Source organism: Vipera ursinii (genome assembly GCF_947247035.1).
Source record: "Vipera ursinii genome assembly, chromosome: 3".
Taxonomy (NCBI): Eukaryota; Metazoa; Chordata; class Lepidosauria; order Squamata; family Viperidae; genus Vipera; species Vipera ursinii.
Genome location: NC_139516.1, coordinates 167,644,104 through 167,656,975, shown reverse-complemented (window position 1 = coordinate 167,656,975; position 12,872 = coordinate 167,644,104). Strand labels below are relative to the sequence as shown.

The 12,872-nt window shown below is 41.8% G+C and overlaps 1 protein-coding gene across 4 annotated transcripts in view; it reads left to right on the top strand.

Annotated features, from left to right (window-relative positions):
- Positions 1–1,002: 1,002 nt before the first annotated feature.
- Positions 1,003–12,872, top strand: part of SS18 (SS18 subunit of BAF chromatin remodeling complex) — a 32,434-nt gene continuing 20,564 nt past the window's right edge. For all 4 annotated transcript variants that reach the window (XM_083357875.1, XM_083357874.1, XM_083357873.1 and 1 more), the window contains exons 1-3: positions 1,003–1,194; positions 7,273–7,349; positions 10,388–10,472. In XM_083357875.1, the coding sequence (XP_083214001.1) occupies positions 1,126–1,194; positions 7,273–7,349; positions 10,388–10,472 (231 nt within the window). In that variant the 5' untranslated portion in view covers positions 1,003–1,125. The remainder of the gene's footprint in view (positions 1,195–7,272; positions 7,350–10,387; positions 10,473–12,872) is intronic.

The window sequence follows — 12,872 nt, the reverse complement described above, 5'->3', positions numbered from 1 at the left end:
ACTGATACTACTGTTGTGGACACTAAGTTGATGTTGAACTTAATTACGGCAGCAAGACTTCTAGTAGGGCAATACTGGAAGAAGGAAGAACTGCCGACTATAGAGGAATGGACTTTAAAAGTTTCCAACCTGGCGGAAATGGCAAAGATCTCGGCGTATTTGAAAGACCATTCGCAACAGCGATATATTGTGGAGTGGAAAAAATGGATTGATTACATCCAGAATAAATATGGGACTAAAAAGTTTCATTTAGCATTTGAATAAGTATTGATGTGATATATATATTGCTTGTAGTCATTTTATAAGAGTTAAAGTGCGATAGACCTAATAACTTATTGTTGTTAGCATATGGTAGATTATGATTGTTTTCACTTTTATACCTTGTATTTAGCTCTGGGAAGTCGGGGGGGGGGAAGGGGAGGGAGGGGGGGTTGGGGAGGGTTGGGAAGGGGTGGGTGGGTTGGGAGGGGTTTTGTTTTGTTAAAGATAAAATGTACTGAAAAACTCTTTCAATAAAAAAAAGATTTCAACAAAAAAACAACATTCCTTTGGTACTTGAATACGAAACTTTTTTTTTTTCATTCCGCCCCTCGTGATCTAAAAGGGTAAGAGCGACTCACTTTCTCCCAGAGCAAAAATGGACTGAACCAACGTTGAGAAAAGCGGGGGAACAAACATGAGGCTACGATGAACACCTCTTCCCCGCCGCCCCCTACCTTTTCTGCCAAGCTGTAACATTTGTTGCAGCTCTTAGAGCTCGGAGAAAGTCGGGTAACAGGAATGTACCATTACCGTAGGGGAGAGCGCGCTCATTCTAACATTCTCAGAAAGGCCTTGGATCGTGCAAAAATAATCATTAAAAAAAAAACTCCAAACGATTTGTCAAAGCGTTGAATTAAATAACAGGCTGCCCCCGTTCCATCTGGCGAACATAGCAGGCCCTCCCCCCCACTCGCCCCTCCCCCCCCGCTTTTTAAGGCAGGAAATGGCTCGACCCGACGGGTAACTGCTTCCTGCTTCAAGGGGCCTGTCTTTTCTAGAGATTTTTCTCGGCTGCCGTTGTGTGAGAGGCGCCGAGGAGGGGAGTCGCCGGGCGCGCTAAGGCGTCTTCAGGCGGGACCCAAGATGTCGGTGGCGTTTGCAGCCCCCCGGCAGCGGGGCAAAGGCGAGATAACGCCGGCTGCCATCCAGAAGGTGGGCGGTAGGGCCTAGCCTGAGGGAAATCGAGTGCTTCGGCCCCGTGTAGAAGGGGTGGGGGTGGGAGCGAGAGCGTCGGGCTTCTGCCTCGTCCTTCCTTCCCTGCGCGTGGGCTGAGCCGCAGATGGGTTGAGGCCGGCGCTCGCGACCTGACAAATGATGTCGGACGCAGTCTTCATTCTGTGTCCCCCGCCCCCCCATCTCTCTCTCTCTCTCTCCTCACTGTCGCCTTGCTGGGCGTTTGGAGGCTTTGGGTCACGACTTTGGAACGAAGGGTGGCGAAAACAAGACTTTGGGCCTGTGTTTTCAGGACACGAGAAGATAAGTCTACGTTGTGGTCTAGCCCAGGGGTCGGCAACCTCGGCTCTTTTATGACTCGTGGACTTCAACTCCCAGAATTCCTGAGCCAGCATAGCTGGCTCAGGAATTCTGGGAGTTGAAGTCCACGAGTCATAAAAGAGCCGAGGTTGCCGACCCCTGGTCTAGCCTAACCTGTTGTGCGACCCCTGCTTGTGTGTTAAGCTTGCAGTTCAAACTCAAAACGGGGTTAGGTAAACCTTGGTTTGATAAACCGAGGGGAAATACGCCCTGCGTGTACAGCAAATAGATTTATTTATTTATTTATTTAGTTACATTTATATACCGCCCTTTCCCTGAGGACTCAGGGCGGTTTACAGGGAATTAAAAAATCCACCATACAAAAGTTAAAAAACCAAATTAAAAAATATTAAATTGACCCTGTACACTTAAAACCCCAATTAAAAATTTCTCCTCAGCCTGGGCCCGAGAGCTCAAAGAGCCAGGTCTTCAGGCCCCGGGGGAATGATCGGAGGTCGAGGGAAGTTCTCAGCCCCACCGGCAGCTGGTTCCAGAGGGCAGGCGCTCCCACTGAGAAGGCCCTATCCCTGGGTGTCACCCACCGGCAATCTCTCACCGGCGGAACCCTGAGCAGACCCTCCCTGTGGGAGCGCACTGGGCGAAGGGCGTTTGATGCCGGGGAGGGAATTTTAGTTGTAAATTCAGATGTTCCTAGACCAGGGGTAGGCAACCTCGGCTCTTTTATGACTCGTGGACTTCAACTCCCAGAGCTATGCTGGCTCAGGAATTCTGGGAGTTGAAGTCCACGAGTCATAAAAGAGACGAGGTTGCCTACCCCTGTCCTAGACCAACTATCTAGCCCAGGGGTCTTCAAACTTGGCCCTTTTACGACTTGTGGACTTCAACTCCCAGAATTCCTCAGCCAGGCATGTCTAGCTGAGGAATTCTGGGAGTTGAAGTCCACAAGTCGTAAAAGGGCTAAGTTTGAAGACCCCTGATCTAGCCCGTAAATTTAAGACAGCGACTGTGACTCTTGTAAGGGAGCTCCGGAGGATAGTGAGCTGACTGGAACTCTTTGTTGATTTAATGTGATAGTTGTAATAATATAGCTTATTTTGGTCTTGGCTATGAGTAAGAATAATTCATATAACTGCACCTTGAAGAGTTGAAGAAACCTGGCATAAAGTCAATATTTCTTAGCTTCTAATTGTATTGTAGTTCAGTTGTTTTTAAGGGCTAGGTGGATTTTGGAAGTTTGCATACAACCTCAGGTTGGTGGAAGGCTGATAACAAAGTGTTGAACAAGATTTTAGTGAGACAGGCTATGGTTTCACAGAGTTGCATGTTTCTACTTCATTTTCAGAATTCAGTGGTTGTGATCCATAAAGCATGAATTTTGGTTTATTTCATTGGGAATTAGCTAGTTGGTTACTGAGTAAACCAAAGTGGAGCAAGCCATAACTAGTGTACTTCATAAACATAGCCACATATCTAAAACAAAAAGTAGACAGAAGTAACTTAAAAGAGATCAGATGTAATAGAAAAGAAACACAGGTAATGTTTTGGTTTGTTGATGGGGGCATTCCTGACATATATAACAGCATGTTAGTGTTAACTTGGCAATTACTAGTGAAACAAGTAATGAGAACAACAGCCAGCATCATACGAATTCATATATCTTTGGACTCTAAAATACCTTTGAGGGAGCTAGTGCTTGTAAGTACAGGATTTTAAGGCCAACCAAGGTCACTTAGGTGCTACACCTGCTGAGACACATTAATAAAGTTTAATCAAATAGGTAAGGTAAGATTAGTTTTAAACCTTCGGGGTTCAAGAGCTACACTACTTTCATCTGAAGATGTATTCAAATATTTTTGTTGCAAGTTAAGCAGGATAGTCACCATAACATATTTGTTGTTATTAGTTGTGAAGTCGTGTCCGACCCATCGTGACCCCATGGACAATGTTCCTCCAGGCCTTCCTGTCCTCTACCATCTTCTGGAGTCCATTTAGGCTCACGCCTACTGCTTCAGTGACTCCATCCAGCCACCTCATTCTCTGTCGTCCCTTTCTTCTCTTGCCCTCAACCTTTCCCAGCATTAGGCTCTTCTCCAGTGAGTCCTTTCTTTTAATTAGGTGGCCAAAGTATTTGAGTTTCAACTTCAGGATCTGGCCTTCTAAAGAGCAGTCAGGGTTGATCTCATCTAGGACTGACTGGTTTGATCGCCTTGCAGTCCAAGGGACTTGCAGGAGTCTTCTCCAACACCATAGTTCAAAAGCCTCAATTCTTTGGTTCTCAGCCTTTCTTATGGTCCAACTTTCACAGCCATACATTGCAACTGGGAAGACCATAGCCTTGACTATACGCACTTTTGTTGACAGGGTGATGTCTCTGCTTTTTAGTGTGCTGTGTAGATTTGCCATGGCTTTCCTCCCCAGGAGCAAGTGTCTTTTTAATTTCTTTACTCCAGTCCCCGTCTGCGGTGATCTTGGAGCCTAGGAAAATAAAATCTGTCACTACCTCCATTTCTTCTCCATCTATTTGCCAAGAATTGAGAGGGCCGGATGCCATGATCTTGGTTTTCTTAATGTTTTTCTTAACCACATAAGATCAATATATATAAAAAAGTTGGAAGATAGGGAACAGGCAATAATGTGTGTATTTTTGTTTCTTTTAATAGGACAAAAAGATGTAATTAAAAAGTGAGCATATGATTTGTGCTGAGTGCTATGAAAAATGTTAATAGAGTTTATCCAGTTCTGTGATTTAAAACTGCTGTTGAAAAATGTTTCTGTAGTTGTAGGACTAGAAAAACTGCTCTGGGAATCTGGTTATTACAGCTGCTCATACTATATGTAGCCTTAAAGAAAAATGTGAAATTCTTGTTGGTGCATGTTACAACATATCGGAAGGCTTAGATCACTGACACTGTTCACAAACTATAGCAGCTAAAACAAGCTAAAAATATGAGGTCTTGGATCAGTCATTGATTTCTGCTCAGACTACTTCCTTTGTTTATTCATTCATTAATCAAATTCATATAGTCACCTGTCTCACAAAAAGTGATTCTGGGTGGCATAAAACAATCAGCAATCAAAACAACAAATATAAAAATATATAAAATATAAAACTCCACACTAAAAGGTAAATATCATAAAAACCAATATACAAAATATACGCAAAGAGGATAAGAATGGCCAGCTCAGCAATGAAGCCACTGAAGCATGACTCCAGTTCTCTGGGTGCTCTGGGCCTGATAACACAACCAGGAATATCAAAGGGATGGAGCTAATCTAACTTTTGCGGGGAAGAATGTTCATCAGGTGGGTGCCGCGGCAGAGAGGGCATGTTTCCTGGAACCCACCTGGCTGATGGTACACACAGTATGCTTTCTGCCAGATTTAAAGGGAGGGCTGATATAACGGGTGAGTATCCCTCAGTCCAGTCCCATGGCATGGAGAGCTTGAAAGGTTAAAACCAGCACCTTGAATTGGACCTGAAAGTAAACTGGCAATCAGTGCAGCTCACAGAGGTATAACATGCACTGTTCTAGGAGCAGTTATAACTGTCCTGCTATTGCATTCTGTGCCAGCTGAACCTTCTGGATACTCTTCAAGGACAACCTCATGCAGAGCCCATTGCAGTGGTTCAGTTTGGAGTGATTCTAAACTTGCCAATCCAAGAAGTAGGCACAAGTGGTGCAAAATAAAAAGCTGTCTGAAGCTCTTCTAGTCGTGACTGCTACCTGTTTACTGGTTGTGAGTCCTGTGTCGACTCCCAGATTGCATACTGGGTCTATGTTAGGCAGTGCAATCCCATCCAGAAGCAAAGATGGCATAGTCCTGGAAACAGTTGGGCCCAAAAGCCAGAGCCCCTCAGTCTTGTCAGGATTCAGCTGAAGCTTCTTGTTCCTCATGTGGACTCTTCACAGCCTCCAAACACTAGGATAAAACACAGTATCACTTAATTTGCCAGGGGTAGAAATATATAATTAGGTATCATCAGCATGCTGTCATCAACACATGATAACATGGGCTCACCTAGCAGCCTTGTATAGATGCTGAACAGAAGAGAGAAAGTACCAAACCCTTTGGTATCCCACATAATAGGGGATGAGGGAAGGACCTCACTTTCCCAGTCATCACAGAGTGAAACCGACCGGAAAGAAAAGAGGTGAACCGGAACACCGTACTGCCCACCCCCATCTTCTAAGCTGATTCAGAAGGATACTATACTTCCTTACCTATAACATTAGACTATAATTTCAGTCTAAAAGTTGGTTAACTTTTAATTAAAATCAATGTGAAACATTGAGGGTTCCAAAAAGAAATACTGATGCCAGGTAATTGGGGTGATTTCCATTAAATCAAATAAAATACAAAAGTACCTTGCATGAACAAAGCAATTTTAATTCACTTGTGAACTCATTTAGTTACTTCCAATAAAAATAAAAAGATGCTTTAAATAACTAAAGTAATATCATTTAGTAGATATATTAAAACCAATCTGTTCTGTCTGTTGCAACTGATACCCCTTTGGAGAACTTAGGATTTTTCTTCCTGAAACCTAGCCATGAAATGTGCTTGACGAAATGAAACAAAAGTCATTTATTTAAGAGTAGCAAAAGAGGGTAATATAAGATGATTATTGTTAAATGTTTACTATCTTTAAGTGAATTTTTTTGTGCTCTAATTTTGTATGACTGACTCATCCTTTTCTGATATTATTTTTTCCTCCCAAAGCTAAATGTATCTACTTTGAAAGAAATGTTCTTTTTCATACAAAATAATTGATTAGATGTGTGAGAGACTGGTATGATGAAATAGTTTTCATTGTTAAAAAAATCTAGAAAGGTTATTCCTTGGTTTTTGTACCTTTCTATTAACTAGAAGAAAAACTGTAGCCCTACAAGAATTGGGAGGAATAACTTATAACTAAGGGAGTCTTTTTTATGTAGTTTTATTACAATTGGTTGCATAGTCAGCTAGATATTTACTCTGAATTTGGCATTTTTAGCGAGACCTATCTGTTGTTCGATGACATTAAAGGTTTATAAACTGTTCCAAATAAAACTGTCTTTGCAGTTGACTAATAGTGATTTTGTCAATGCCAATGCTTTCTTTTGCCACATTCGTCCTACTCTATTTGCGAATCGTTGTATTATGTGATTTTTCTCCAGTTCTCTTCTGCTCTGCACCATTTACTGTCCAAACTTTTTGGCTTTATTATCAACAATTATTGAATCTGTAGTGTTATAATTATTGTTTATTCCATTTGTATGCCACCCAACCCCTATCAACTCTGGGTGGACTCTTATGCCACCGAAGGTCTGATTTTATGTTTTTGTGCCACAGGACTGTACTGTATGCAAAGGTGTGGAAGTACAACAAAGGAACAGAGCAAGAGTTCATCCCTGCTATTTCTCTCTTACATTCTGATCACTTAAGTTTTTGGTAAAAAGTAATACTGCAGAATGTATGATCGTATCAGAATGGGAAAAATGATGAATTATAACTACAGCTTGGCTACAATTTTGTCACAATTAACCTTAGGGAAGTAATCAGTCTTTTGCCAAACTTTCAGAAATAGTGCATGGCTTAAAATGCAATTGTTAAGCAACATGTTGGCAACCTAAAGTTACTAGTGCTTTTTTCAGCTTTGTCTTGACATCTGTATTTAAGGTAAAACAGCAAGGTAGGTTAGAGCTCAGTCAGTACTAGTTTATCTCATTCTAAAAATCTGTTCTGTTATTTCAGATGTTGGATGAAAATAATCACCTGATTCAGTGTATAATGGACTACCAGAATAAAGGCAAAACTTTGGAATGCTCTCAGTAAGTTAATGTTAACTTAAGTATACCAGCCTGGACTCCTAGTGGCTATATGAATATGTCCACACACTTTTCATGGCAACAGCACAGAAGTAGTTTGCCATTATTTTCCTTGAATATCTTTTTTATAAATTTCTCTGATTTACTGTATATCACAGTAATCTTCAAGTTTTAGAAAGCTTGGGAAAGAGTTTTTTCTGCTGTATAAGAAGGGTTGACCAAGCTATAGGTAGTTCCTGTTTAATGACCACAGTTGGGACCAGTCCTGGTTGTTGAGTGAAACGGTCATTCAGCAAAACATCCATGTCACATTTTACTCAATGACTATGATTCCAGTACTCCCTGTTGCAGTTGTTATGTTGTATCATGGGTTAAGAGAACAGAGTCCCTTTCCATGCCGGCAAAGTTATAGAGAGGGTGTGATTTGGGGACTCTGTTCATGCTTAGATTTCTCTGCAGAGATACAAGCAGCATGGAGCTTGGGGTCCTCTTCTGTCCACCTCTGTGGAGAGCTTCACAAGAGAAGGAAATTAAACTCTGTGCACGGCTGAACCTTGACTGCTGAAATCCAAGCATGCACAGAGCCTCAAATCTCTCTCCCTCTGCCTCTCCACAGAGGTGGGAAGAAAAGGACCCCTCAGCTGCTGAAATTCAGGCAGGCACAGAACTTGAAATCTTTCTCTGCCTGCCTTGGAGAGCTCGATGGACGCAAGGAGAGGACTTTAAGCTCTGTGCCTGCTTGGATTTGGGCAGCTGAGGTCCAGGCATGCACTGAGCTTGACCATGGAGGTCTGTAAGCTGCATTTTGCAGTGGTCAAAAGGGCTTTATACTTCTTTCTGAAACCGCCATAACTTCAAATGGTTGTTAAGCAAGTACGACCTATAGTGCATAGCAGATGTAAGGCCACACTTGGAATACTGCATCCAGTTTTGGTCACTATGATGTAAAAAAGATGTTGAGACTCTAGAAAGAATATAGAGAAGAGCAACAAAGATGATTAGGGGACTGGAGGCTAAAACATATAAGGAACGGTTGCTGGAATTGGGTATGTCTAGTTTAATGAAAAGAAGGACTAGGGGTGACATGATAGCAGTGTTCCAATGTCTCTGGGGTTGCCACAAAGAAGAGGGAGTCAAGCTATTCTCAAAGCGCCTGAAGGCAGGAAGGAAGCAACGGATGGAAACTAATCAAGGAGAGAAGCAGCCTAGAACTAAGGAGAAACTTCCTGACAGTTAGAACAATAAATTAGTGGAACAACCTGCCTCCAGAAGCAGTGAATGCTCAACACAAAGTTTTTAAGAAGAGACTGGACAGCAATTTGTCTGAAATGGTATAGGGTTTCCTGCCTGAGCAGGGGGTTGGACTAGATGACCTCCAAGGTCCCTTCCAACATAACAACAACAACAACAATAATAATAATAATTTCGTGATGTATTTTGCAAAGTTTTTGGGAACTATGTCCATATAACTCCAGCAAAGCTACAAAAAACTGCGCTATTTTGGAACATCTTACATTTTAAGGAGATACCTGGTTGATACCTAGGATGCTGGCAGCAACCTGTGTCAACCATTAGTGCCAGTCAATTTGAGTGTTCAGTTGACTGAGTTTCATGTTTAATGAATAAAAGTTATATAATAATGATGATGATACCACCCAGCTGTCCCAAATAAGCAGAGCTGGGCCAGCTGCACTTAGCTGGCCACGCCTACCCAGCCATGCCCACCTGTCCATACTGAGTCTGCCGCACCGAGTGAGCCACGTCTAGCTGACCATGTCCTCCCTGCTACGCTCACCGAGTTGTGGTGATCCAGGTATGATCACCCAGCCACGCATACCCAGCCATGCTCATCTAGTCCTTTGAGGGCAACCACAATGCTGATGCGTCCCTCAATGAAATTAAGCTTGACACCCATGCTCTAAAAGCTTAGAGGAAAGCCAAACAGACCTTGGTTGAATGTTCTGAAAAGAATACGGATGCAGAGGCTTCTTATATTTCTTCTCGAATTTGGCTTTTCATAATGGTAGCATACCGATACTTCCAAGTAGTGTGAATTTCAAGTCACAGAACTCTCATCGACGCCGATATGTTTGGGATTTCTGGGATTGAAGTTAGGATGAGCTTATTATGAAGGAGCTCATTGGGATAAGGCTACCTGATAGGATCTTATTACAGTAGTCCTCGACTTAATAACAGTTCATTTATTGATCATTTGAAGTTACAACGGCACTGAAAAAATTGACTTATGACCATTTTTCACACTTAATGACTGTTGCAGCATCCCCATGATCATGGAGTTTACATTCGGATGCTTGACAGAGGTTCATATTTATGACAGTTGCAGTGTTCCAGGGTCATGTGATCCCCTTTTGCGACCTTCTGACAAGCAAAGTCAATGGGGAAGGCAGATTCACTTAACCGTGTTACTAATTTAACAACTACAGTGATTCACTTAACAAATGTGGCAAGAAAAGTCGTAAAATGGGGCAAAATTCACTTATCAAATTTCTCACTTAACATAAATTCTCGGCTCAATTGTCGTAAATTGAGAACTACGTGTATTCAAAATCAACATAATATTAAGCCTTTGTTTATGGCTTGGATGAGAAAACCCAAACAGTGTGGCTTACAAGCCATGAAATTTTTGCCACTATGATATACTCACACACTATATACACGGTTTATTCCCTCCAACATTTGTCTTATGGTATAGGTATGTTTGTCAACCATACTTGTCAATCTTTTGAACAAAAAGATAATATGGAAAATATTATAATTGATCTCAAGGCTGGTAGTGAGTGATTTAAATGTGAAAGACCATACTTTGAAATAAGCTTTACCAGTAATAATAGCAAAAATGATCTTATTACAGTGCAATTTACCTTGTTGATAGTAATTCTTGAAATATTTTATCATTGCAGTACTTTTTTCCAATTATACAGTTGAAAATTATAGAAGTATACAAATATTATAACTTATGTGTTAGTGGAAAATGATCATATGGGAATTGTTTTAATTTTTATTTTTTTCTTTACAATTAGGTACCAGCAGTTGTTGCATACAAATTTGGTCTACTTAGCCACAATAGCAGATTCCAATCAAAATATGCAGTCTATGTTGCCACCAGTAAGTACCATGCAAAAACAATTGCATTGTCTGAGAAACAAAGATACCGTATTTTCCGGCACATAAGGCGACCCGGCGTATAAGGCGACTCCCTACTTTTCATGTTAAATTATAGGGTTTGGGCTAATAACTCAATATTTCACTTCCTGGCACACAATCTGCATATTAACAACTCGTTTAGCGTTAGTACCCTTTTTTTATAAGTGCCACGATGTTGCTAAAATAAAAGAGGTAAACTTCGTGACCCTCCCAGCCCGTGCATAAAACAGAAATGAAAAGGCTTAAGCCTTTCCGTTCCCAAATACCAAGGTTTTTCCCGAGTTTTGCGTGGTTAAACAAACGGTATTTGCGTATTAATGTTTCTCCACGGAGCACAAAATTCGCCCGAATTAAGGAAAGTGGGGAGCTAAAGAATCTGGGGCTACAGGGAATACCTCTGGCACGACAGGCAACCCTGGGAAACACGAGGACTGTAACGGCATGCTCAGTTTGCACAATCCGATCCAGAAAGTGCCCGGAGGCTCCTTCGTTACTTCTAACTGCAGAACGTCTCCACGTCCTGCCCGCCTTGCCTTTTAAACCCCGCCCCCTTTTCCCCTGTAACGTTTCTCTGCTCCGCCTGCTCTGTGATTTGCCCAGCTTTGCTCCTTCCCCGCCAAATGGGCGCCTCGCCTTCTTTTCTCTGAGCTCTCTCGCCTGGTGCACTGCTGCTCTCAATTCCGCACTCTGTGACCAGGCAAGCAATTCTTCTGGTCGGCGCGAGTCAGGCGGTGCCTCGGCGGGAGCAAAGGTGCTCCCTTCCTATGGTCGAGCAGGGCGCCTCTGGGGACTGCCTGCCCCTCCTCTCATCGGGGACCTGACAGCCAGCATTGGAGGCGCTAGCATGGCCAGTCCTAGAGAGAGCAACGGCGGCAGCTGCAGTAGCCGCCCCAGAAGCTAACGAGAGTTTGCCCTCCATCACCCATTCGCCGTTCGCCGTCAGCCGCTTTACCACGGGTCGCCATGCCTACCTCCATTCACTCAGCGATCCCGCCGCCCAGCAGAAAAGAGAAAAGATCCGAGAGGTATTTTTCCGGCATATAAGACGACTCGGCGTATAAGACGACACCCCAACTTTTGAGGTGATTTTCATGGGTTAAAAAGTTGTCTTATACGCCGGAAAATACGGTATATTGCACAGAAAAGTGCTATAATGCATATAGCATTTAATATACACTTTGAGTATTGTATTTTACAACTATAATTTTTTAAATGTAAAATTATATTATTAAACCTCATGCATATTTAGATATATATCTTTGAGAATTATATCCATCTTTGTTTTAGGTCCTTATAATTTTTTTCATTTGGAATTTTTTAATTCCAGGTTACCTCTTGAACATTCAAGTAGTTCTTATCCAGTTGTTTTATGAATTCAATCAAAACTTTGTTTTTATTAAAATATTTTTATGGTGATATCTTAAAATCCTAAATTCAAACATTTTGAATGTTTGGAATTACTTAATGATTACCTTCTATGAGAAATATTTTATGTGGAAGTCTGAACATTATTTTAATAAAATGTACTGACATATTCCAAAGGTATATAAAACTAGTTCAGCATAGAGAAATTGTGTTAGAAAAACAGAATTACAGAAAGTGTCACTCTGCTTATTCAAGGAATTATATAACTTGTAATGCAATGTTTGAACCCAATTTATATGAAAACTATCCTTTTTAACAACATTACCTCTGGATAGATTTCTACTATCTATATTTTTGAGCTGTGATATAAAGACTAGTGTCCTTTCTGTCAGGTCCATTTCGAACAGTAACCAAGGCTTTGCAGTTTAAATATATGTTTTACCATTTAAGGCTGCTTTAGAGCAGAGTAGAATGAATTCATCTGTATTACTGGATTTTTCCGTATTTGTTTTGAGGCAGTTGCAAAGTGCTGTGGTTTTGAAGAACATTGTCATTGGTTCTTCAAAATTCATTGCCATGGTCTGATGACCCTCAGGTTGCTATTTGACTAGCTAGTGCCACCCCCACACAATGGGGAAAAAGTGGCTGTTTGATTTGCCTACCTCATTTTCCCCCACCATCTGCGATTGGATTCAAGACTTTCTCAAGGACCGGTTACAAACAGTGAGGGTTGGGTCTGTTTTATCCACCCCTGTGAAGCTTTGCACCGGCTCGCCACAGGGCTGCGTGCTTAGCCCCTACCTGTACTCATTGTACACATGATTGTGTATCATCCGATCCATCTACTGCAATAATTAAGTTCGCAGATGATACCACCATAGTGGGTCTTATTACAGGTGGAGATGAGACAGCATACAGGGTGGAGGTACAAAAACTATCCATATGGTGTTTCAACAACAACAACAACTTGCACCTGAACATTGGCAAGACGAAGGA